Here is a 26,889-nt window from a genome sequence, read left to right on the forward strand (position 1 = left end):
ATTGTCAATGGAAGAAATAGAGTTCAGAACCACACTTTTAAGGTCTCTCAAGAACTGTTTAGAAGCTGCCGATAAACTTAATGAGATCTACACGAAAACTAATAAGACCCTCGATCTTATATTGGGGAACCAACTAGAAATTAAGCACACACGGACTGAAATAACGAATATTATACAGACGCCCGACAGCAGACCAGAGGAGCGCAAGAATCAAGTCAATGATTTGAAATGCGAAGAAGCAAAAAACATCCAACCGGAAAAGCAAATTGAAAAAAGAATCCAAAAATGCGAGGATAGTGTAAGGAGCCTCTGGGACAGCTTCAAGCGTACCAACATCAGAATTATAGGGGTGACAGAAGATGAGAGAGAGCAAGATATTGAAAACCTATTTGAAGAAATAATGACAGAAAACTTCCCCCACCTGGTGAAAGAAATGGACTTACAGGTCCAAGAAGCGCGGAGAACCCCAAACAAAAGGAATCCAAAGAGGACCACACCAAGACACATCATAATTAAAATGCCAAGAGCAAAAGATAAAGAGAGAATCTTAAAAACAGCAAGAGAAAGAAACTCAGTTACCTACAAGGGAATACCCATACGACTGTCAGCTGATTTCTCAACAGAAACTTTGCAGGCCAGAAGGGAGTGGCAAGAAATATTCAAAGTGATGAATACCAAGAACCTACAACCAAGATTACTTTATCCAGCAAAGCTATCATTCAGAATTGAAGGTCAGATAAAGAGCTTCACAGATAAGGAAAAGCTAAAGGAGTTCATCACCACCAAACCAGGATTATATGAAATGCTGAAAGGTATCCTTTAAGAAGAGGAAGAGGAAGAAAAAGGTAAAGATACAAATTATGAACAACAAATATGCATCTATCAACAAGTGAATCTAAGAATCAAGTGAATAAATAATCTGATGAACAGAATGAACTGGTGATTATAATAGAATCAGAGACATAGAAAGGGAATGGACTGACTATTCTTGGGGGGGAAAGGGGTGTGGGAGATGTGGGAAGAGACTGGACAAAAATCGTGCACCTATGGATGAGGACAGTGGGTGGGGAGTGAGGGCGGAGGGTGGGGCGGGAAATGGGAGGAGGGGAGTTATGGGGGGAAAAAAAAGGAACAACTGTAATAATCTGAACAATAAAGATTTAATTAAAAAAAAATAAAATAAAAAAATAAATTAAAAAAAAGAAAAAAAAAAATTATTAAAGTGACAGATGGAATTGAAGGGAAAAATAGAAAATTCAGCAACAGTTGGAGACTCCAATATCCACCCTCAATAACTGATGGAACAACTAGACAGAAAATCAGCAAGGACATAGGCTATCAAGCAACTTGACCTGACATCTATAGAACACTTTGCCCAATAACTCTTTAAATGCACATGGACCATTCTCCAGGATAGACCATATGCTGGGCCATAAAACAAATCTTAAATAAGTTTAAAAGAACTGAAATCAGACAAAGTATCTTGTCTGACCACAATGGAACTAATATAGAGAACAACAATAAAAAAAAAAATTCAAGAATTTCACAAACATTTGGAAAGTAAACATCATGCTTCTACATAACCCTTGGGTCAAATTAGAAAATACTTGGAAGTAAATGCAAATGAAAACACAACATCAAAATTTATGAGACTCAGTTAAAAAAGTGCTTATAAGGAAAATTTCTAGCTTTAAACACTTATATTTGAAAAGAAAAAAAATGTTTCAAATCAATAACATAGGCTTTTACCTTAAGAAGTGAGGAAAAGAGCAAACTAAACCCAAAGCAATCAGAAGGAACAAAATAATAAAATTATGAGAGAAAACAATGAAATATAAAGTGATTACAGAAAAAATAAATTGAGACAAAAGTTGTTTCCTTGGAAAGATCAACAAAACTGACAAACCTTAACCTAGAATAAGAATCAGCAAACCTTTCCTGTAAAGAACCAGATAGAAAATATTTTTGGCTTTAGGAGATGTATGATCACTGTCTCAATGACTCAACTCTGCTGTCGAGGCAGAAAAATAGTCACAGAATACATAAATAAATGGGTGTGGCCACATTGCAAAAAAACTGTATTTACAGAAAGCAGGTGTATTTGTCCCATGGGCCACTGCTTACTGATGTTTGATGTATGTGGGCCAACAGTGTCTACTAATGAAATCAAGGCATGAATGAACTCTTCTTTGGAGAATCCCCTCCTTTATGGGAGGAAAAAGGAACAATACAGATTACAAAAATCACAAATAAAAGAGGGGACATAACCAGAGACCTTATAGAAATTAAAAGGATTATAAGTATATACTATGAACAACTTTATTCCAATATATTGAAACTAACTAATTTCTAGAAAGACAAAAATCACCAAAATTGACTCAGGGAGAAAAAGAAAATCAGAATAGATATATAATAAGAAATTGAATTAGCAATTTAAAATATTCTCTTTAGGGCCCTAGCAGGTTTGCTCAGTGGATAGAGTGTCAGCCTGCAGACTGAAGGGTCTCAGGTTTGATTCCAGTTAAGGGCACATGCCTGAGCTGTGGGCTTGATCCCCAGTGGGGGGTGTGAAGGAGGCAGCCAATCAATGATTCTCTGTCATCATTGATGTTTCTAGCTCTCTCTCCCTCTCCCTTCCTCTATGAAATCAATAAAAATATAAAAAATATTCTCATTTGACCCTGGTTGAGTGCTTAGTTGATCAGAGTATGGTCCAGACATGCCAAGGTTGCAGGTTTGATGTCCAGTCAGGGCACTTACAAGTAGCAACCAATAAATGTATAAATAAGTGAAGCAACAAATAAATGTTTCTGTTTCTCTCCCCCTCTTCCCCCCTCTCTAAAAATCAATCAATAAAAAATAAATAGGAGGAACCAAGATGGCGGCATAGGCAAACACTGGAAACTGCTGCCTCGCACAACCACTTCAAAAATACAACTAAAAGACAAAACAGACATCATCCAGAACCACAGGAAGGCTGGCTGAGTGGAAATTCTACAACTAGAAGGAAAGAGAAAAACACGCTGAGACTCAGAGGAGGTGCGGAAGCAAAGTGCAGAGGTACAGAGGCGCACGCCAAAAGGGCTGGCAACTGAGGACGCGGCGCACGTGGAGTTGGAGAGGGCTGGAAACTGAGGACACGGTTGTCTTTTTCAATCGGGAGGGAGTCTCAAGCTCCCAACTGCTCTGAACTCCAGTTCCAGGTGAGTCTCTGGGGACCCAGACTCATACGGAGAGAAACTGGACACATCATTAATTAAAATGCCAAGAGCAAAAGACAAAGAGAGAATCTTAAAAGCAGCAAGAGAAAGACAGTCAATTACCTACAAGGGAGTACCCATACAACTGTCAGCTGATTTCTCAACAGAAACTATGCAGCCCAGAAGGGAGTGGCAAGAAATATTCAAAGTGATGAATAGCAAGAACCTACAACCTAGATTACTTTACCCAGCAAAGCTATCATTCAGAATTGAAGGTCACATAAAGAGCTTCACAGATAAGGAAAAGCTAAAGGAGTTCATCACCACCAAACCAGTATTATATGAAATGCTGAAAGGTATCCTTTAAGAAGAGGAAGAAGAAGAAAAAGGTAAAGATACTAATTATGCACAACAAATACACATCTATCAACAAGTGAATCTAAAAAACAAGTGAATAAATAATCTGATGAACAGAATAAACTGGTGAATATAATAGAATCAGGGGCATAGAAAGTGAGTGGACTGACTATTCTTGGGGGGGAAAAGGGTGTGGGGGGTGTGGGAAGAGACTGGACAAAAACTGTATACCTATGGATGAGAATAGTGGGTGGCGGGGGTAAGGGCAGAGGGTGGGGTGGGAACCGGGTGGAGGGGAGCTATGGGGGGGAAAAAAGAGGAACAACTGTAATAATCTGAACAATAAAAATTTAATTTAAAAAAAAAAAGAAAAAATAGCCAAAACCGGTTTGGCTCAGTGGATAGAGCGTCGGCCTGTGGACTGAAAGGTCCCGGGTTCGATTCCGGTCAAGGGCATGTACCTGGGTTGCAGGCATATCCCCAGTAGGAGATGTGCAGGAGGCAGCTGATCGATGTTTCTCTCTCATCGATGTTTCTAACTCTCTATCTCTCTCCCTTCCTCTCTGTAAAAAATCAATAATATATATATATTAAAAAAAAGAAAAAAGAAAAAAATAAATAAAATAAAAAATAAATAAATATAGCATATTCTTATTAAATTTTTTCTAGCTTTAAACACCTATATTTTAAAAGAAAAAGTGGCTTCTAGACCCAGATGGTTTTATTGATAAATTCTATCAAACGCTTAGAGGAAACAAACAAATAAAAGCAACAACAACCTTCCAGATAATCTTGAGAGAAAGAGAAGGGGACACTTCCCCCCTACTCACTCTATAAGTCTAGTATCATTCTGTTTTCAAAGCTAGACAAAAACATCACAAGAAAGCTATGGACTAATATCCCTTATGAATACAGACTCCAAAATTCACAATAAAATATTAATAAATCAAAACCAGTCAACACATAAAAAGTACTACATATACCATGACCAAGTGGATTGCACCCCTAGAAATACAAAGGATTGGTTTTTCATCTAAAAATCAATCTATGTAGTAACCCTGATTAAGTTTAAAGAAGAAACAAAAAATCACATGTTCGTTTCAATAGACACCAAAAAAGTATTTGACAAAATCCCACACCCATTCATGATTTAAAGGGAGAAGGGACAAAAAAACTCAAAAAATTAGGAAGAGAAAGAAATTTTCTCCACCTGATGAAAGGCATCTGGTAAGAACCCTATAGCTAACATCATACTTATTAATAAAAGACTCAATGTTTTCTCTCTAAGATAGGAGCAAGACAAGGATATCCGCCCTCAGCACTTCTGGCAACACTGTATGGAGGTTCTAGACTAAAAAAGAAGTCAAACTGTCTACTTATTGATGACATGAGCGTGTATGTAGAAAAATCCTAAAGAATCTACAAAGAAACAACAAAAACTAATATAAAAGTTCAGGATGAATATACATAAATCAACTGTACCTCTATATCTAGCAAAGAATAAACTGAAAATAAAAGAAAATAATTCTATTCACATTTAAGCATTTGCGATTTTATTGATATAATCTAGTGATAATTGGATATTGGAACTCTCTACTCACTTTCATGGTGTCAGATACAAACAAACAGTTATTAGAGAAAGTGACTGATTCAGAGAACAATGATTGTATTACACAGTGAAGTGTAACAAAAATATAAGGCAATTCTGGGTTCCACTGGTTAAGAGTTAATTCTAAGTAAGTTCAACAGCAGTGATGGTCACTCACCTGCACAGCATGGGACAAATCTGACAGCAGACACTGACGGAGCCTCTCATCACTACTAATTCCTTGAAGAACAAAGTCAGGCACATAAGACGAACAGTAGCCACCTAACAAGGACCTCCCAAAATTGGCGATGTTGGGCTGAACAGCACTCACTTCAATTAACTTTGACCTAGAAAAAAGGTCCAGTCAAATCCACAAAATACTCCTATCCAGAGAAGAGGGTCTAATGAACAACTTTCTAACGAGGTAAGCATAAATATTCCATAACAGACTTTAGGAATGCTGTCCCTTGTATAACAGATTCTTAATACAATCAGATTATGAAACCATCATCCAAAACAAAGTAGTTAAATACCTCACAAATCCAAAGTTTGGTTTCTAACTTTTCTCAAGTATAAATCTTCTCCTTGTACATTTGACCCAGAATATTATATACATTTCCTATTTTCCTCTTAGTGTTGGCCAAATTTATTTGTAACAGCCATTTATTACCTTCTCAGTGATTCTCTCTCCCTAGTTGCCAAACTCAGCATAGGTTCCTTTTTGGAGCATGATTATTCAATCCTAAATGGCTTGAAAATTCCTAAGAAGTAAGAAGTCTCCTACACACCAACATTACTTTTCTCCACTGCCTCCACAAAGCCTTCCTGGAGTGCCTATAGGACTTAGCCTTTAATCTTTCCTGTGAGTAATAGGGCATGATAACTGAACCGTCCAGGACAATGATCTGTCTTTCATATTAGTTGCTACCAACTTTCAGAGACAAACTAAATAAAAGAATGGTACATATCTACATAAGGCCTATTATAGATTGAAACTTCCTACTTACCCAGGAAAAGGTATCTCCTCTTCTTCTGCCCAATCTTCTTGCTCTCCTCCATAATAACTGCTTACTTGTCTAGTCATATCATGACCTGTATCTTCACTTTCACTATCCCCAAGGGCACTATCTGAACTTTCATTTCTTGGAATGTCCCATTCAGTTCCTACAGCATTTTTTTTCTCTGAACTCTCTTTATCCCCATGGGGGACAAGAAGGGAGAGTGTACCTCTTTGATCCTGCTGAGGGTAGCAGGTTTTACATGAATCTTGATGAACTGCTTCTACACATTTACAAAGTTCATTTTTCTGTTTGCTATTTTTTGTACATAATCTTTTTGAAAACTCTAACATGCAGCAGTGTTCTTTACTGTTTGTACTTGTTTTAACTGGGATATCATCAATAGTTCTGGTTTCAATGGAATCATCATTAAAATATTCATCAAATAAGCTCATGCTTTCTGGGTCTGAATGATTCCAACAGGGAAGTTCACAGGGCTCTCCAGAAACCATTGGTATATCAGACTCTCTAGATTGGTCCTTAGTTGTTTGTTTAGTTTCTTGATGCAGATCAATAGCCTCTCTTTCTTCCTTCAGTGGTTTGGTGTGATGCCTGGTGATCTGATCCACCACAGCCTGACTCCTGAGTTCAGTATCTGAGTCAGGTGACATAGAATCCCCAATCAAGAAAGTAACCTTTGTCTGGGTTGCCTCACAAGAAAATGCAGCGGTCACAAGCTTATCTGGAGGTTTTTTTTCCACAACCATTCCTGTGGATCTCAGCACCTTGCCTGTGTGATTACCAGAATCCAGCAATTCCTCACTCTGCCATGTTTCTTCTGCTGGTTCTAAGCCTGATTTCAACAATGCACATTTGTCAACTGGAGCAGATGCTGTGCAAACAATTGTCTCTAACTTGGTGTCAAGGCAAGCTCTTAATTTATCTCTGCACTGTTCAACATCAACAGCATTTTCTTCTTGGCAGTCAGAAGGAGAAATCATTCCACATTCATCTGCAATTCCTAGCAACTCCTTAGGGGTGTTTTGAATATCTTCCCTCTCTTTTCTCAAAGCATTCTCTGAATTTTGCCCAAAGAGTGGATGACTACAATATTTACAGTTACAATTAGGAGTCCTTGTTTCTTCTGACTCTTTAAAGAGCAAACTGCTTTTGTTTCTATGCATTGTGATAAGCACATATTCAGATTCTTCTATTTCACCTTTCTCTAACGTGGTTGTAATTACTGTGCCTGGCATAACAATGGCTTCATCTTCTCCATTTTCTAAAAGATGGGTTTCTTGAAGTTCAGAGCATCTTATGAAATAAGTAAGAAAGTAAAGCAGCCTCTGGACCATGTCTTGCCGTTTGCCAACTACCACAGTTCTTGCTAACCTTACAGGAGAGCCAATAGCACCATACAAGTCCCCTGCAATGGAAAAATAAGTTAATGGACACATCCTTTACTCATGCAGCTAAGCAAGCTATTTTCAATGAATGGAAACCTACTCTTACTGTATGAGGGTTCGGGTTTTATTCTTAGTTCTTTAATAGGTGAGTAACTATTCAGAAGAATAGGATAAGATGAGTGGTCTAAATCGAAGAGAAAGATGAATGCAGGGGTTTTCCATCTTCCTCCTTAAGAAGTTGCTATGGTTTTGAAACCTCAAGAAAAAAGTCAGTTGTAAAAGTTGGATTTAACAAGAATATTTTGTGTCAGGCCTCAAGTAGAGAAGCAAAGCCCTCCATCTAGGTGGAGAAGTACTGCCTAAAATACTATGTACAAAAATATTCTGTAGCTGCATCCAATGCAGAGAAGGGAAGCACAATACCTTCTGGGGGACAAGGAGAGGAAGGGAGTGGTGGTGGAATGGACAGAGCTAGAGTGGTCACATCATACACTTCATCTTCCTTGATTTAAATCATAACACCAAACATTAATTTTTGCTACCCTAATCAGAACCCTATAGCACCCATGATTTTAAAAGCTCATTTTCCTTTCCATTCTCTCAAGGGTTTGGGGCCTTAGGACAGACTAGAAAAGGCAGAAAGAGTGAGATCTATCCTAAGAGGAAAACAAAGGGAAACACATTTAGCCATGTAGTTCATTTTCATACTAGACATAAACAATAACTACATTACAAAAGGGGGCAGAAGTAACTAAGAGTTACCAATGTCATTTTATATTTATGCTATACCTCAACTTAAACCAAAAAAAGGTTTAAACACTTTAAAATGGACAATATAAAGTCATTAATTTAAATATAATTGAATTTTGCAAGTTGTTAGTATAAATACTTAAAACCTCTATTTAAATTTTATAAAACCTTCACACTTTTTAAAGGAACGAACACATATAAGTCTCAAATAAAGGTATGCTACAAACAGTATTATGCTAAATTTTCTTTTTTTAAGCTAAGACACTGGCCCTAATACCATCATGCCACTATTCAAAGCTATTCCCAAGGCTCCCACTAATTACTAAATAAATTGAACTACTTTGGCATGGCAACTGAGTCTTTCATGACTGAATTTCCACTTTACTTCTACAGGTTACCTTCTTATGCACCCAAAGTCCCATTTAAAGTAGACTACTTAAACTGAATATGCTCAGAACTTTCAACACCTAGACCCCTTTACTCATGTTATTATTGTTCCTTTCCCTCTGTATTTTTATCAGTCCAAAGCTACCAACCCAATCATCTTCCCTTGGGCAAAGTTTCCCCAATTGAACTCCCACTGAATTTTTTATTTCTCTCATAGTTGCTCTTTGAATTATCATTATTGCTCACATATTCATTACCTATAGAATAATACTGTCAACTTCTTGAGGGTAAGACCAGATATAATTTTATACCCTCCAATGTTCTTTGCTCTTTTCACAGAGCCTTAGATATATCATGTACTCAATATATAACTATAGAAGTGAAAATAGATTTGAAATGTCCCCCCAAAAAATACTACTGAATCATGTGATTTGAAAAAAGGAGTTATTAACCATACAACGGAATACTACTTAGCATTAAAAGAGAATGAACTATTAATAAATAAAAGATAGGTGAATCTCAAAATAATTGAACAAAAGCATATACTACTCTGATTCCATTTCTTTAAAACTCTAGCAAATATAAACGAATCTATAGTGACAGAAAGCAGAACAGTGGCTACTTGGGTATATGGGACAGTGAACAGGAAGGGTGGTGAAAAACAGGAGGAAGGGCATGAGATAATTTTGGAAGTGATGGATATGTTCTCCATCTTGATTTTAGTGATGGTTTCAGAGACATATATTTTGACATATACATCAAAACTTACAAAATTATATACTTTACATATGTGTTTGCTATATATTAATTACTCTGTAATTCAGTAGAAAAAAGGAGAAGAGGAAGAAAAGGAGGGAAGAGAGAGGGTGGGAGGAAGGAAGCAAGGAAGGAGAAAGGGAAAGAAGGGAGGTTGGTTACATGAATTAATAAGCCATATGACAATGTGCCTGGCAAGTTAATTCACCAACATAACCTAAAGGAAGTTTCTATGAGGTCACCAACATGTTCTCATCATATTCCTCCCCGATTACCTAGGAGCAATAGAGTAAGGGCAGCTACATTTACCAGTCACTGTCCTAAGCACTTTCACAACTCTATGAAGTATGTAATACCAATTAATTATCCCCACTTTGCAAATAAAGGAACTGTGATCCAAATGTGGCCTGCCTGATTCCACAGCCTGTGCTTTTTAAGCACCATGCTACACTGCCTTCCTAATGACTGTCTACTCATCAACTATCCCCTCTCTCCTCTACTAACCATTTATTCACTGAGGCCTAGCACGAAGGGAAACATTTTCCAAAATTACTCAACAAACAAACAAAAGTGGAACAATACAAACCTCTGCTTTTCAGTTAACTGGATTTACTAGGTGTACCAGTTAATAATGTGGATTTTTTTCAATAGATGGCATTACATGTATATTGATATATATGCGATTTAATATGTATGCTATTTTGTTGTATTGACAGCAAGCTCAAAAATTCATATATCAAATTTGCTGAAGGTGTTAACATCATAGATATTGTTATGCTTAAAAATGTCAAATTTCGTGCCAAAACAAGAGCATTTGCGGGAAGTTTAATTCATTATTTTGAAGAAAAAGTTATCGTATACTTCGAGAAGCTTATGGTGAACACTCTCCATCTCAAAATACTTGTGAATGCTGGTTTAAACGCTTTAAAAGTGATGATTTCTATGTGAAAGACAAAGAACGTCCAGATCAACCGAAAAAGTTTGAAGACCAACAATTACAAGCATTATTGGATGAAGATGCATGTCAAACTCAAAAACAACTTGCAGAAAGATTAAACATTGCTCAGCAAACAATTTCCCATTGTTTACAAGCATTGGGAAAGATTTTAAAGGAAGGAAAATGGGTGCCACATCAACTGAACAAAAGACAAATGGAAAACAGAAAAGTCGTCAGTAAAATGTTGCTTCAACAGCATGAAAGAAAGTCTTTTTTGCATCGAATTGTGACTGGCGATGAAAAGTGGATTTATTTTGAGAATCCCAAATGGACAAAATCATGGGTTGATCCAGGTCAACCATCAACATCGTCTGCACGGCCAAATCGCTTCGGAGAGAAGACAATGTTCTGCATTTGGTTGGATCAGGAAGGTCTGGTGTATTATGAACTTCTAAAATCAGGTGAAACTGTTAATACTGATTGCTAACAAATAATAAATCTAAACTACATTTTGATCATGAAATGACCAGAATGGGCCGGAAGACACAGCAAAGTAATTTTGCTTCGTGATGACGCATCATCACACACTTTAAAACCAGTTAAAGACACGTTAAAAGATCTTGTCTGGGAAGTATTAACCCACCCGCCGTATTCGCAAGACTTTGCTCCTTCAGATTACCACTTGTTCCCATCGATGGCACACAAACTTTCTGAGCAGCACTTCAAAACATATGAAGAAGTGGAAAATTGGGTCTCTGAATGGTTTGCCTCAAAACAAGCAAAGTTCTATTGGGACAGTATCCACAAATTACCTGATAGATGGGGGAAATGTGTAGCCAGCGATGGAGATTACTTCAAATAAAGCACTTCTGATGTTTCTCTTGAAATTATCGTGTTTTCTTTGATTAAAAAATCCGCCATTATAAACTAGTACACCTAGTATTGTACTATCATGAGTCACTTTGTTGACTCATTCTTTCTAGGCAAAGGATCTAACACAAACCCCCCCTGAAGATCCTGAAGTTACTAGTGAACAAACATTATCCTGCTTCCCTTGCTCCAATTGCAGCTCTCTAACTATAAGGAATCTCTCTATATACGTAAAAGGCTAATATGCTAAGTGTCCCTCCAACCGTCTGACCGATCGCTATGACGTGCACTGACCACCAAGGGGCAGGCACTGGATGCAGGAGCTGCCGTGATGCACACTGGCCATTTACAGAGAAATGGCACGACGGACGTGGCGCCAACAAAGCAATGCTCAGCTTTCCCCAAGTGGGACACAAGGCCTCGCCACCACCTCAGAGTGACAGCCCACCAAATTGCAGCCAACGCTGCCGAGACCCCATGGCACAAAATGCAGCCTACAGCCCAGCCCAGCCTAGAAACAGTTGCTGTGGGCGTTGGGTAATTACATAACATAGCAATGCCCGGCTTCCTTTCCCTAGTGACTAGCCTCCTTGGAGTTTCTTCAGCCCAGGAACATGACTTGCTTTATAACCAGGTATAAACATTTTATACTGTAAACTAAATGTCTGTAAAGCGTTTGCCTCATCTCATTTGATCCTCACACAAGTCCTGGAGTAGGGAGATAGAACATTCAGTGGAATCCTATTTTCTTTTCATTAGCTGGAAAATGGAGATTGAGAATGTTTAGAAACCTGACCTGACTGAAAAGAAGAAATGGTGGACCCTGAAAATAACTTCAGGTTTTCTCACTGCGCAGAATATAGTCAAACACTGCTACATTTAAATATTTTACCCTTTGTTCTCCCTGTGTAATGTACAATAATAATCTGCTTTGTATTGCTATTTACTGCTGTGTTGCTGACAATTACCTGAAAGAGAAGTTGGGGTGCTTTCCTGGGCTGGAAAAAGTTTAGTTAAATCATAAAGCAGGTCTAATTAAACAAGTTTATTCTATATCTACAAAAGGCTAAGCTGACTCATGCACGTGCAATACACATAAAGCTCTCGCTGGTGCCAATCGCATGTGTGTGTTTCAAACTGTCATTGCCAATCATGAATTTGGTTGATACTTCTATTATAGAGAAAGAGCGAATAGTGATATGAAAACATTTCTTCTAATTAATTTCCTTTCAATGTGAACAAATCCATGCACCAGGCCAGTATTAAACATAAGATAGGGAGGGGAGAATAAGACAATTCAGCAGATATAAAATGACAAGTAATGAACAGGTGCTTTAGAATGAAGGAGGTAAAAAAGACCACTTACTTCCTTTTCTTTTGGCTATAAAATAACTCCAGACAGTTACACAAAAGTCTAAGTATAATGCATAATATAAGGGTTATTAGACTACATACCCAGCTGTGCCCAAAGTGGGTTATATGGATGAGTTTTTGCCAACATGTCCACACTCTGAGAGGAATGTTTTTCTAAAAATATTTTTATAGGTGGCTGTCCATTTGGCATGACTGTTGGAACCCAGGCAAGATGATTGGTCAGAACTGCAGTAATGAGTGCTGGCAAGAATCTGAAAACAAAATCCATCTTATCAGATTCCAATTTGCCTTCATGAAACCTCAGGTAAATACAGTGACAGAATAAAGCAAAGAGAGTACATATTCTCATATGGCCAAACAGCATACAAAAAGAGATGGGAAAGGATAGGCATATCCGGGATAAAAATAAAAGTTAATTAATTTTTTTGGTTGTGTGGGAGTCAAAGAAAATCCTTGAAATAAAGACAGCATTCACAAGGAACTATTTCTGATCGTAATTACAAAACAAATATGCGGTTTTACATTAAAAACTATGGATTCTTTTCAGTGTTTAATTTACACAATTTATTAACAAATCAACCAGGAGGTCTATACATATCCAAAGTACTAAATGGGAAAATGAAGGAAAGCATTAAACAACCTACCATCAAAGAGAATTAAAAAAATTTGAATTACTCATGTGAATTCTGGGAATTTGATGTGAAAAAATATGATAAAATATCACTTTAAAAATGGATCACAGGGTCCAGCCGGTATGGCTCAGTGGTTGAGTGTTGACCCATGAAACCATGGTGGTCATGGTTTGATTTCTATTCAGGGCACAATTCTGGGTTGTGGGCTCGATCCCCAGTAGGAAGCAGCCAATCAATGATTCTCCCTCATTGATGTTTCTCTCTCTCTCTCCCAATCAATAATTCTCTCTCATTGATGTTTCTCCCTCTCTCTTTGAAATCAATAAAAAAATATTTAAAAAACCAAAAAAAAAACACACCCACCACTATTTTTTAAAAAATGAATTACTAGAATCCTGGCACTTCTTTATATTGTTAAATTTCTTTTTTTATAGAATGAAACATTAAAAGTGGATACAATTCACAAAAAATGGAAAGCCTCAGAGAGTTCTGTAAGATGTCAGGACTTTTCATTTCACACATAAGACATTTTTACTGTTTCTTATTCATAAAGTTCTGTGGCCTTTTTCCATACCTTATATTGCATTATCTTTTAGAATTCACTTTATTAATACTAGTAATCTACACTAATAAAAGAGAAACATGGTAATTGGCGTACGACCGCTACCCTTCCCATTGGCTAATCAGGGCAATATGCAAATTAACTGTCAGCCAAGATGGCGGCCGGCAGCCAGGCGGCTTGAAACTAACATGAGGCTTGCTTGCTTCAGTGACGGAGGACTCCAACCTTCCCCGCCTGCTGCTGCAGGCCTCTGAGCCTGCAGTTTCAAACATTGTAACAAATACAGAAGCTAAACAAAACTCCAGAAACCAGCTTTCAGCTAGCCGGGATCTCAGAGCTGGAGTTGATACAGAGTTTCGATTATAGAACCGAAACAAACCAGATACCTGCTTTCAGGAGCGGAGGCCTAAGAGCTGGAGCCTCAGAGCTAAAGCTGGCCCAGAATAAAAAAGAAAAAAGAAAAAAAGGAGCAGTTGGGAGCTTCAGTCCCAGCCTGAAAACAGCCCTCAGCCCCTCACCCAGACTGGCCAGGCACCCCAGTGGGGATCCCCACCCTGAAGGGTGTGTGACCAGCTGCAAACAGCCATCATCCCCTCATCCAGGCTGGCCAGGCACCCCAGTGGGGACCCCCACCCTGATCCAGGACACCCTTCAGGGCAAACCAGCCAGCCCCCACCCGTGCACCAGGCCTCTATTCTATATAGTAAAAGGGTAATATGCCTCCCAGCACTGGGATCAGCGGAGCCGCGAGGCCTCCCGGCACTGGGATTAGCGTGACAGGGGGCAGCGCCCAAACCCCCTGATCGCCCTGCGGCTCTGGGTGTGACAGGGGGCGGGGCCACAACCTCCCTATCCGCCCTGCTCTGTTCCTGACAGGGGAAGGCGCCCCAACACCCTGATCGGCCCTGCTCTGTGGGTGATAGAGGGCGGCGCCCCACCCCCACCACCCCCCACGGGCCCTGCTGTGTGTGTCATGGGATAGAGCCATAACCTCCCCTTCGGCCCTGCCCTGAATGTGACAGTGGCGGCGCCCCAACCCCCTGATCGGCCCTGCTCTGTGGGTGATAGAGGGCGGCGCCCCAACCCCCTGATCCGCCCTGCTCTGTGTGTGCCAACTTCCCTATTGGCCCTACTCTGTGAGTGACAGGGGGGAGCTTCTCAACCCCCTGATGGGCCCTGCTCTGTGCGTGACAGGGGGGAGCTCCCCAACCCCCTGATGGGCCCTGCTCTGTGCGTGACAGGGGGGAGCTCCCCAACCCCCTGATGGGCCCTGCTCTGTGCGTGATGGGGGAGAGCTCCCCAACCCCCTCATCGGCCCTGCTCTGTGTGTGACAGGGGGTGGCGCCACAACCTCCCCATCGACTCTGCCTTGAGTGTGACGGGGGCGGTGCCCCAACCCCCCAATCGGCCCTACCCTGAGCGTGACTGAGGGTGGCATCGCAACCTCCCAATCCGCCCTGCTCTGTGCATGACAGGGGGCGGCGCTCCAACTCCCCAATTGGCCCTGCTCTGAGCCCAACCAGGGGCTGCACCTAGGGATTGGGCCTGCCCTCTGCCACCCGGGAGCAGGCCTAAGCCAGCAGGTCGTTATCTCCCAAGGGGTCCCAGACTGCGAGAGGGCACAGGCTGGGCTGAGGGACCCCACCCCTCCCCCCCGAGTGCACAAATTTTTGTGCACCAGGCCTCTAGTATCTAATAATTACAAAGGTAATGGTTAATTCTTTTATTTTCATAACTGAGTTTCATTATAATTTGATATCTAGGTATAGTAAACTAGGGGCCTGTTGCATGAAGAGATTTATGCAGTAGGCCTTCCTTCCCCTGGCTGCCAGCACCGGTTTTCCTCCGGCACCCAGGACCCAGGCCTTCGCTCCAGCCGCAGCGGAAAAGCCAAGCCTCTTCAGTCTTCCGTTGTCTTCAGTCTTCGTTCCATGCCTGCATATGCAAATTAACCGCCATCTTTGTTGGGTTAATTTGCATAATCACCCTGATTGGCTGGTGGGTGTAGCAGAGTGACACCAATTTGTATGTTTCTCTTTTATTAGTGTAGATAAGAGCTAAGATATTTAAGATAGCGCAGATAATTAAGACAGACTTACTGATTTTTTGAAGCATTTTCCATTAGAAAAGTGAACTCCTTCATGAATCGATGGCAAAGCTGGTTCTTTTCTGGAATCCCTGACATCATTGTAAGCCAAACAGGCTCTCCAATTCGTGGCATTGTGTAAAGATTACAAATTGTTGTCCTAAAAAGAAAACACACTATGAAATTCATAGTTCACAGAATTACACACCTTAAAATAAAGTTACCTTACCATCTTGGTCCTCACACCTAGATTATTAAAGCTTTTGAGAGGAGACAATAAATCAAGTTGCTTTTTTTTGGTCATCAGCACAGTACCATGGAAAATGTTCTGTACATAAACTCATAATGTTGGTTCTGCCACTAGCTCTGCCCCCAATGACTGTGTGCCCTTGGATAAATTATCTCCCTACTTTAAGCATCAGTTTCCTCCACTTGTAAAAGGATAGGACTAGATAATTTCTAAAACCTCTTTCAGTTTTACATTTCTAAGGTATATGCTGTATTTAAATATAAATAACAAGCAACATAGAAAAGAAAAATATTATAAATGGGGTAATAGCTTATCCATATACCCACTTAAAACAACAGTTTAGCCCTAGCTGGTTTGGCTCAATGGATAGTGTGTTGGCCTGCGGACTGAAGGGTCCCAGGTTCGATTCCGGCCAGGGGCATATGCCTGGGTTGCGGGCTCGATCCCCAGTGGGGGGTGTGCAGGAGGCAGCCAATCAATGATTCTCCCTCATCATTGATGTTTCTATCTCTTTCCCTTTCCCTTCCTCTCTAAAATCAATAAAATATATTAAAAACAAACAAATAAACAAAAAACACAACAGTTTATCTGCATCATTTAGTTGCCTCAGCTGAGACTTTTTAGTAAAGTTGTGAAGGATGATGAGGACACTATAGATGGCATGCTATATTTTAACTCTCAACCTTCTGAAGTTTTCCTTGAATCAACACAAGAAAGGATTAAGTAATTATGATAGTGCTCTTCTGCCTATTTCATTTATTTAAGCAACAGCTAGTCTTGTGACTTACACTCTCTCTTGAAGGCTTCAAGGATAACTTTGAAATGTCAATTCTTTTCCTTTACATTAGAATCTATTCAGCAAAGTCCTACACTCTTATTAGACTAAACAACTCCTGTAAAGTTGGGCCTTAAGAATCTAATTGGTCTCTAGTTCTCTGATAACTCCACAAGTGCTAGCATCCATTTCAGCATAATTCTCTAGCACCTACAATCCAAAAAAGGAAAAGAACAACTTTCACTAAATTGTGACCCAACATGAACAAGCTATATTCCAATGAATAGAAGTGACAAAAAGAGGTTAATTTTTTTAAAAAATGTTTTTATTGATTTCAGAGAGAAAGGGAAAGAGAGAGGAAGAGAGAGACAGAAACATCAATGATGAGATAATCACTGATCAGCTGCCCCCTGCACACCCCCTACTGGGGATCCAGCCTACGATCGGGCATATGCCCTTGACAGGAATTGAATCTGGGACCCTTTAGTCCGGAGGCCAACATTCTATCTACTGAGCCAAACTGGCTACGGTGGTTAATAAAGAGTTCTTGACAGGACATAAAATCATTACTGAGAGCTTAAAAATAAATAGAAAAGAATTAAAGGTATTTTACAGAGAAAAATATGACTAGAATATAAAATAAGGATATGTGAAAATGCTTATTTTTAAAGCATACTAGGAATGTCCAGATACTACTTAATAATATGGAGGTAAATAACGAAAGAAATAGTTAAGGGAATAAGAGAGGTTGGATGCTTATTTTTCATTATTAGGTGATTCAGTATATTTATATTTTGTTTCTTAACCATGGGAATTTACTTTTTGATTAAAAGAAACACTGTATAAATGAATCAATGAGCTGGTCAATTCATTTGCTATTAATTTCTTTAGTGTATTAGTGTCTACTAAAAACCTGTGTGTCATGGGTCAGGGGCAGATCATTAACATTAGTATAGTGGCCCACTGAGAAACACTAATGCCTTAGCGTTTTGGTGTTTAAGGATATGTACTATGATCTCAAAGTGTATCAGGTGCAAAGAAATTATGAGTAATGCTTCTCCCTATATACAATTCTATGTTGTCATCAATGATCTAGAAATAAAGGTGCTTTCTTCCCCACTAATGACTACCTGGTATGTCTTGCCCTTCAGTGGTAAGAAGGGCAGGTATTTTCAGTCATCTGATTCTTCATTTCTCCTAAGGTGTCCTTGGAGAATGAAAGACTCCTCTAGTTATAAGGGAACTGTGCATATAATTTAGTTTTGCTTGTTATGCATTAAATCTATATAAAAATCCAAGGACCTCATCTTTCTGAAAGGAAACTATGCTAACTAAAATGTACTTCCTGCTTCTCTAGGTTTCAGGATTTCTGTATACATGTGAATCATTTCCTTCCTCTTCTCAACTACCCAAAATTCATTAATTTTTCTGGTCTCAAATAATCACCTAGTTTAAAAATCTAATTATAATTTTTAATAACCATTTAGTTTTAAAATTAAGTATGACAGTCTCATTATTTACAGTAATGTTCTACAGTCACATCAGTAATGATGTGAACACTGAATTAGTAAACACTGAGTCACTATTCCTAGGGGAAGTACAGGGTCAAAGTTCTAGTGAGCCTTTGGGTCACAACATTTTTGCCAACCCATCAATACATAATCTTGTTCTATATGGATTTATTAACATCAAATTCACAGCCAACAGCACAGTGACTCATGCCTGAATGAAGCTTACCTAACACATATTATTTTTCTCTGTAAGGCACATCACAGCCTTCTTGCACTTAGGAACATTGGTCAGCATTTCAGCACAATATATGTCCTTCTATATATATCTATATATATATAGAAGGACATATATATAAAGAATAAGAGCTGAAATAAGAACGCAGAGCATTGTCTTGTCCGATATCATCTGGGAATGTGTTTGTAAGGCCACTCACATTTTTCATTGCTCTGTGCATGTTCACAAATGATCGTAAAAGCATTGTGGGTATATTTTGGGATTATGAATCTTATAAAGTAGTGAGTTCACAAATACAGAATTCATAAATAATGAGGATCAGCTGTACACATTAGAGTACTTCTACAGATAGCATTCAGTTCGATTCCTGGTCAGGGAATATGCTTGGGTTGCAGGCTCAATCCCAAATGTGGGGTGTGCAGGAGGCAGCCAATCAATGATAGTCTCTCATCATTGATGTTTCTATCTCTCTCTCCCTCTCTCTTCCTCTCTGAAATCAATAAAAATATCTTTTTAAAAATTATTAGTTTATAAAGTTTTTTAGATATTATAAGAATGCTTAATTAACCTACATAGCCTTTCAGATTTCCAGTGACTGAAGTGAAATAATCACACTAATATAAAAGGAAAGGCACTCAATCATGATATATATTTTCAATGATTTTATAACTCATACATGTTTTAAATTCTAGGCAATCTTAAAATTCTAAGGCTAGACCATTCATACTACCTTATTACCAAAGCAATTAACTTGCAAGTATTTAATTCAATTGTTTTAAATAAAAATACTGTTTATAACCTAAGAGCAAGATCAATCTTCTAAATGGAATGAGTCTTATGACAATATTTACTATTCTGGTAACCTCAGCTGGGTCTATAATGACAGTGTTACCTCGGAGCTCAAATAGGGACTCTTGGCCTTCTGCCACAAAGCTTGTGACTGCAGAAAGGAACTGTAATCCAATAATGTAAGTAATAGCTCCAAGTTCAAGGGCAAAGATTCATTACCTTGTAATGCTGCAAAATGTAAAACTCAGAAACAATATTGCATGATTCTTAGGCAAATAAGCAAAAAGTCAATACTGTCTCTCCAGGCTAAAGAAGGAAAGACTAAGTAGATGAGAGGATGAAGTAGTCCTGAAATGGTTCTCTCAAAGGGAGACACACATCAGTCACTTTGTGTGATTCCTAACGTAAGTTTGTATGCAATATGTTTGCCTGCCATAATGAGAGCAGTTACAGCGGTTGTTGCAGCTTTAGGTACAAACTTTGTTGTGTGAGAAAATTCTGGCAGAAGAAAAACTATGTGCTTTGCCATGATCTAGAAAAAAGATCAAGCAACATCAAGTTCATATTCACTATATCCATCCTTGTATTCCATGTACCCAAGAACATCAGATTACTATCACTGGTTAAATAACTAGTCCCTATATCTAACAGCCCAACAGAGGACAAAGCACATTTCTGTTGGAATAAGGGTCTCTTCTGGTCATCTTAGCTTGTCTAATGGTCCAATACTAAAAATCACACTGCTGATGGCTCCCTAATGTGCCTCAATCCCAAGCACTTTTAATATTTAATAACTTAGAAACCAATAGGTTACTGAATTATACACTCCTTTGACAATGAAAGAAAGTAATTAAAAGAATTAAATTTTATCAGAAATAAGTTAAAGAATACAAATAAATCTTTTGTATACACTGCAAAACAACTCTATATTATCAGAATGTAGAGAATATGTACCTGAATTCATTTAGGGCATCAACTATTCGATTATAAGCCAAACTCCTCTGGCTGGTGTCAGCTGATCTCCGGCTCATTTTCATAGCCTTAAAAGCAATCAAATAGTTAATTCTTATACTGATCATGGGTAAAATATGGGGGGAAAAGTTAAAGACAAAGTCACATATTTCCACAATACTCTACCACCATTTTTATCTAGAAAAAATGTAAAGAAGACATACATATTTAGAGTCGCTTTCTTTTATACACTAAGGTCATTAATGACTACAACGAAATTCAAAATTTTCAAGTGTTAAATCTCTTGTTGTAACTGTCAAACCACAGAATGTCAACACACAAAGAAATTGATGTTGACAGTTTCTGGGTTACATAAAACTATTTTTTTTTCTCAAGTAGAGCGGGACACAATAACAACTCAGTAACAATAGCTCATGATTTTCTCTAATATTTCACAAATGGTTGTGTTAAGAACAGGGGGATGAGAGCATGAGTGGGGGGAGGAGGTTGGGGGTCAATGAGGGGATGAGGACACATTTGTAATACCTTAACCAATAAAGAAATTAAAGATTAAAAAAAAAGAAGAAAAAAAACTATTTTTTAAGATCTGAAATATAAAGATTCTACTGAAAGATATCTTAAGTTAGTAATATCTGCTTTCTTTAAAACATATTTAGCCAAGGTTGAAAAGCCTTGCTTTAAATAGAAAAAGGGGATCAGGATTAGTCTGTGTATATTAAAAAACAAAACCTCTAATTTTGTAGATTTTTTAAAAATATATATTTTATTGATTTTTTACAGAGAGGAAGGAAGAGGGATAGAGAGTTAGAAACATCGATGAGAGAGAAACATCGACCAGCTGCCTCCTGCACACCCCCTACTGGGGATGTGCCCACAACCAAGGCACATGTCCTTGACCAGAATCGAACCTGGGACACTTCAGTCTACAGGCCGGCGCTCTATCCACTGAGCCAAACTGGTTAGGGCTAATTTTGTAGATTTTTAAAAGCGGATGTATTTCTGCATTAAGTAACTACAAATAAATTTTTAAATATTTTAAAATATATCTCAAAGATCAGACTACATCAGCCATAAATCATGCTCATATATATCAAAAACCTTCATAGGGTAAAAGGAAACTTACTTTATGTTTTTACAAACTGTCAATAAATTCCCAATTTATAAAGAAGTGAATTTTTTTTAGCTCGAATTGGGAAGTATTCTTCCTTAATTTTACCAGCAGTAGAAATGTTTAATTAAATCATAGATCTCAAAAGGTAGTACAAACTTCAAAAGAATACCCAAGGTGCCCAGAAACAAAATCCATAGCTTTACAATAAAAAAAAAGTGACAGTTTAAACTGGCTCCAGAAGATAAATTTTTTGAATGGTTTAGTGTTTATTATATTCTATCATTAATTAACAACTGTAGAACTTTTCAAATTAAGTTCTATAAATTTATATAAAAGTATTCATTCATATAGCTTTATCTTTCAGCTTTAATAAGAAATGAGATGTTAAACTTGAATAAATATCCAGAGAACTATAAGTATACTAGAGGCACATTGCACGGTATATGAATTCATGCATGGGTGAGGTACCTCAGCCTGGCCGGAGATTGGGGCTGATTGGAGCCAATTGGGGACGCAGGAGGTTGGCCAGCTGGCTGGGGGGAGGAACCAGCAGGAGGTTAGCCAGCAGTCCCGATCGGGGTCATCAGGGCAGACCAATCAAGGGGAGGGGCTGTGGAAGGTTGGCCGGCCACAGGAGGTTGGCTGTGGGAGCGCACTGACCACCAGGGGGCAGTTCCTGCGTTGAGCATCTGCCCCCTGGTGGTCAGTGTGCGTTATAGAGACTGGTCAACCGGTCGTTTGGTCGCTTAGGCTTTTATATATATACACTAGAAGCCCAGTGCACGAAATTCGTGCACTGGGGGGGGGGGGTGTCCTTCAGCACAGTCTGCACCCTCTCCAATCTGGGACCCCTCGGGGGATGTCCGAATGCCGGTTTAGTGGGATCGGACCTAAACCAGCAGTCGGACATCTCTCTCACAATCTGGAACTGCTGGCTCCCAACCGCTCGCCTGCCAGCCTGCCTGTTTGCCCCTAGACACTTCTGCCTGCCAGCCTGATCACCCCCTAACCACTCCCCTGCCAGCATGATTGGCGCCTAACTGCTCCCCTGCCAGCCCGATTGCCCCCAACTGCCCTTGCCTGCTGGCCCGATCGCCCCCAACTGCCTTACCCTGCCGGCCCAATCACCCCCAAATGCCCTCCCTTGCCGACCCAGTAGCCCCCAACTGCCCTCCCCTGCCAGCCTGGTTGCCCCCAACTGCCCTCCCTTGCAGGCCTGGTCCTCCCCCAACTGCCCTCCCCTGCAGGCCTTGTCCCCCACAACTGCCCTCCCCTACTGGCCATCTTGTGGCAGCCATCTTGTGACCACATGGGGGCGGCCATCTGGTGAGAGGGTGTGATACTCAATTTGCATATTACCTCTTTATTATATAGGATAGATAGGTAGGTAGGTAGATAGACAGACACACAGACTGACTGACTTTAGGTTAAAGATGGTCAAAGCATTTAAACATTTGAAAAGTCATCCATAATGAGTTCTATAGTGCTTAAATACGCCAAGTTTTATACAAAGCTTGAAACACATCTCCCAGTAACTTAAAAGTTCAGTTCAACCATAGCTAAATATTATGTATTGACTTTGGCAACAACAGACTACAAAAAGAGAGAGAAGCTGACTAAAGAAAATGTCAAAAGTGCCTAACTTCTGAAAAAGTAAAAATGGCCTTTACTCATTTTTTCTGTGAAAGAAAAAAAAAGAAGGCATTGCTAATGACCTATTTGTCTTTTGACAGATTTAATGTGAATAACTAATATCATTGTCCTCTCTAGAGGCAGATGATTCTTAGTCACTAAGTTACTGAAATGCACCCTCTGCTTTCTAGACTACTCTAATTGTTCTTTACATATCCAGCCTTCTTACTCTAGTCTCTTTTAAACATGCTGCCAAATTAATCTTCCTGGAGCACAATTTGGAGACAGCCTTAAAAAAAAAGTCAAAACTTCTCTCAAGCATTCTAGATTCTTTGAGATCTGTATCCATTAACTCTTCCAGCCATCTCCTTTTTGCATACTGTCACAGGGATTAAGAACTTTAGTTATACCCACTGATTCACTGGTTCAACTTCTGGGGATTTCTTCTGAAAAATAATCTGGAAAATTCACCAATGTGTTAACTATACTATAGCTATAATTGTGAGAAAGTAGAAATGGCCTGATAGAAAATTTGTTACTTATGGTAAGGAAAGTGACTAAAATATATTTAAGAATAATTTATAATGACAAGAAAAGGCATGTGTTACAATTATGAGGTTTTTTTAAATATGCATGTAATTAAAGCAATATGGACACAGCACAATCCCAATCAAGTGAAAGTACAATATGCATAGAAAAGGCCTGGACAAGACTTTCAGCAAAACATTAATGAATTATCTTTGGGTGGCAAGGATATCAGTTTTTCTTGCTATTCTGCTATATCTAATTTTTGAAGTTTTGTTTAAAAAAATCCTACATATCCTTTAAGACAGAGGTCGCCAACCGGTGGTCCGCAGACTACTGTTGGTCCGTGAAGTCCAAAAGGTTGGCAACCACTGCTTTAAGATGCAGCCCAAATGAAAAATCATCCCAATAGTGTTATTTTTTTCACATCTTATCTTTAGTTTCTAGAATAGTGCCTGCCACTTCTTTCCTATGAACTATTAAAAAAAAGCTTGGCTTGTTGTCCTCTCCCTTTTTAGTATCCTTATTTTCTATCTTGTATTCACAATTTTCTTACTTTATGAAAATTTATTATACACTATCAGCAGCAATTGATCACTTGTGCTTTCTTAAATCATTTTCATCACTTGGGTCCCTGCCCCTCTCCCCCAAAAGTACTCTCTCCTTTTTCCTCCTACTTGAATGGCCAATCCTCAGTCTCTTCTCAAATGTTAACTGCTGAAATGCTCCACAAATCAGGCCTAGGATCTCTGCTCCTCTCTTCTCTCCTGACCTTTTCCCTAAATTCTAGACTTATAAAAAACCATTTGGATGTCCAGGAGGCATCTCAAACAAACCCCTGATCTTCATCTGCCGAATATGTTTTACCTGTAGTTTCCCCATTTGAGTACTGGTAAGTCCATCCTTCTTATTGCTCAAATAAAATTCTTGAGTCAACCTCTATTGCTCTCTTACACCCCAATTCAGCCCATCAGCTAATCTCATTAGCTCTATTTTCAGTATGTCCAAAATCCAAACACTTCTCAACAATTTCACCACTAAGTTGGTTTGAGTATCCATCATCTCTTACCCAGATTATGCCAATAACCTCCTAATTGGTCCTACCAACATCTATCTTTGCTCCTAGAAATCTATTCTCCACCAGCATTAGAGTGGTCCTCACATATAATGTCATTCCTCCACTCAAGCCCCCCAGTGGTCTCCCATCACTCTTAAGAGTAATTGACAATGCTCTTACAATGGAATCCTATAAGGCCCTATATTATTTTGTCTTCTAACCCAGCCACTTCAGCCTCCTTCCTGTTGATCAAGCATCAGGCTTACTCCTAACACAGGACCTTTGCCTCTGCCTGGAACATTCTTCTCTCAGACAGTTGTAGCTCATTTCCTTCATATTTCTGGAGCATATGTCATTTTATCAGGAGCCTTTCAGACTAGTCTCTAAAAATTACCAAGCCTTCCACCCATCACTTCTTATAAATCTGTTTAATTTTTCTCCACAGCGCAGAATCCCATCTAGTAGCTTATATGTTCATTTGTTTATTTGATGTCCCATGAGGTCAGGAGTGTCACTTTTTTCAGATCTTATCTTCAGTTTCTAGAATAGTGCCTGACACATTATAGGCCCTCAAATATTTATTGAATGAATGGATGAATGCCCTTAGGTCTTTCATTAGGCAGTAAGCTCCTTAAAGAGGTAAGGTTTTTTTGCATCTCCCAGAGCAGTTTGCAGCGTATATGCACAGTACCTATTAATTTTTGTGTCAAATAAATAAACACAATGCTGAAGCAGAAGAATAAGATTCAAAGAAAAATAAAGGATATAAACAAACCAACAACATGACTATGCTTACCTGTTCTATTGCACTCTTTAATTTGTTCATGTGGCTTTCAAAGAGAGGAAAATGTGAAAAAAAGAATTCATTAAATTTGTTATTTTCATCTTCATCTTTGGATAATGAAAAGATTACGCCAATTGCAATCTTCTTTTTTCTCACAATTCCTGGTGTAGGGCCACAGCTTTCATCTGATAGATTAAAGCTTTCTTCTATAGACCTTAAAAACAAATATTTTTATTTAAAAAAATATAAATATAATTAAATTTTCAACTCTATCCCCTTGCTAATTAAATGTAGGCAAACTAAAGGCCTTCTGTTTTATCAAGTAAATCTAAAAATTCCTATCAATTGTAAATCTCTTTCAGAAATCTACTGGCTAGTCCTTCATGGTCAAATTTTAATAAAAAATTTTAGGAGTCAGTGTAGGAACACTTTGGTTTAACTAAAAGTCACTAAAATATAGATAATCCCAATTCATAATTAACCTAAATATGCCTAAATTTTAAGGTTTATAGATGAGTCTGATTCAGCCTCTTCACTGTTCTAGAATCTACTTGTCTCTTCTTTTGATTGAAGGAGTAAAATCAAAGATGAAGGAATTACAGGGGGTAAATAAAAGAGAAGCTTCATTATCTATAGTTGCACTTAACATAGACTAAAAAAAAAAACACACCACCTTTCAAGCATGAATTAACTTGCCAAAATAGAAACAGGAAAAACTGAAATATCAAATTATGCAGTACATGGATCAAAGTCCCAACAGAAGAGTTAAGACTAGAACACTCTTACAAGAAAACAGAGGGGGATGGTTCAGATCCGAGTCACGGCACCAAAAAAAAAAAGAGAGAAAAAAAAGAAAAGAATAAAAAAAAAAAACAGAGGGTCAAAAGCTTTATGATGGACTTGATAATGATTACTTGGGTAAGACAGCAAAAGCACAGGCAACAAAAAAAAAAAGAGATGAACTACATAAAAATTAAAAACTGTTTGTTGAGCATATCATCCCATGCAAGAAAAGGTCATCAATTTGATTTTCGGTCGAGGTATGGGCAACTGAATAGATGTTTCTCTCTCCCATCAATGTTTCTCTCTTTCTCTCTCCCTCTCTAAGAAAATAGATTTAAAAAGGAATAAAACGGCAACCCGTGGAATGGGAGAAAATATTTGCAAAGCATTTGTATGATAAGAGATTGATATCTAGAATATATAAATAATTCCTTCAACTCAACAACAAAAAAACAAATAACCTGACTTTAAAATGGGCAAAACACTTGAACAGATATTTCTCCAAAGAAGACATATACATGGCCAATAAGCACATGAAAACATGTTCAACACCACTAGATAT

The 26,889-nt window shown here is 38.6% G+C and overlaps 1 protein-coding gene across 7 annotated transcripts in view; it reads right to left on the reverse strand.

Moving 5' to 3' along the window:
• The window catches only part of FNIP1 (folliculin interacting protein 1), a 99,594-nt gene that overhangs the window by 13,585 nt on the left and 59,120 nt on the right, over positions 1-26,889 (reverse strand). For all 7 annotated transcript variants that reach the window (XM_059698309.1, XM_059698307.1, XM_059698310.1 and 4 more), the window contains 6 exons: positions 25,557-25,758; positions 20,418-20,503; positions 15,917-16,063; positions 12,705-12,874; positions 6,153-7,569; positions 5,324-5,492 (listed from right to left, as the gene is read on the reverse strand). In XM_059698309.1, the coding sequence (XP_059554292.1) occupies positions 5,324-5,492; positions 6,153-7,569; positions 12,705-12,874; positions 15,917-16,063; positions 20,418-20,503; positions 25,557-25,758 (2,191 nt within the window). The remainder of the gene's footprint in view (positions 1-5,323; positions 5,493-6,152; positions 7,570-12,704; positions 12,875-15,916; positions 16,064-20,417; positions 20,504-25,556; positions 25,759-26,889) is intronic.

Source organism: Myotis daubentonii, chromosome 5, assembly GCF_963259705.1.
Source record: "Myotis daubentonii chromosome 5, mMyoDau2.1, whole genome shotgun sequence".
Lineage (NCBI taxonomy): Eukaryota > Metazoa > Chordata > Mammalia > Chiroptera > Vespertilionidae > Myotis > Myotis daubentonii.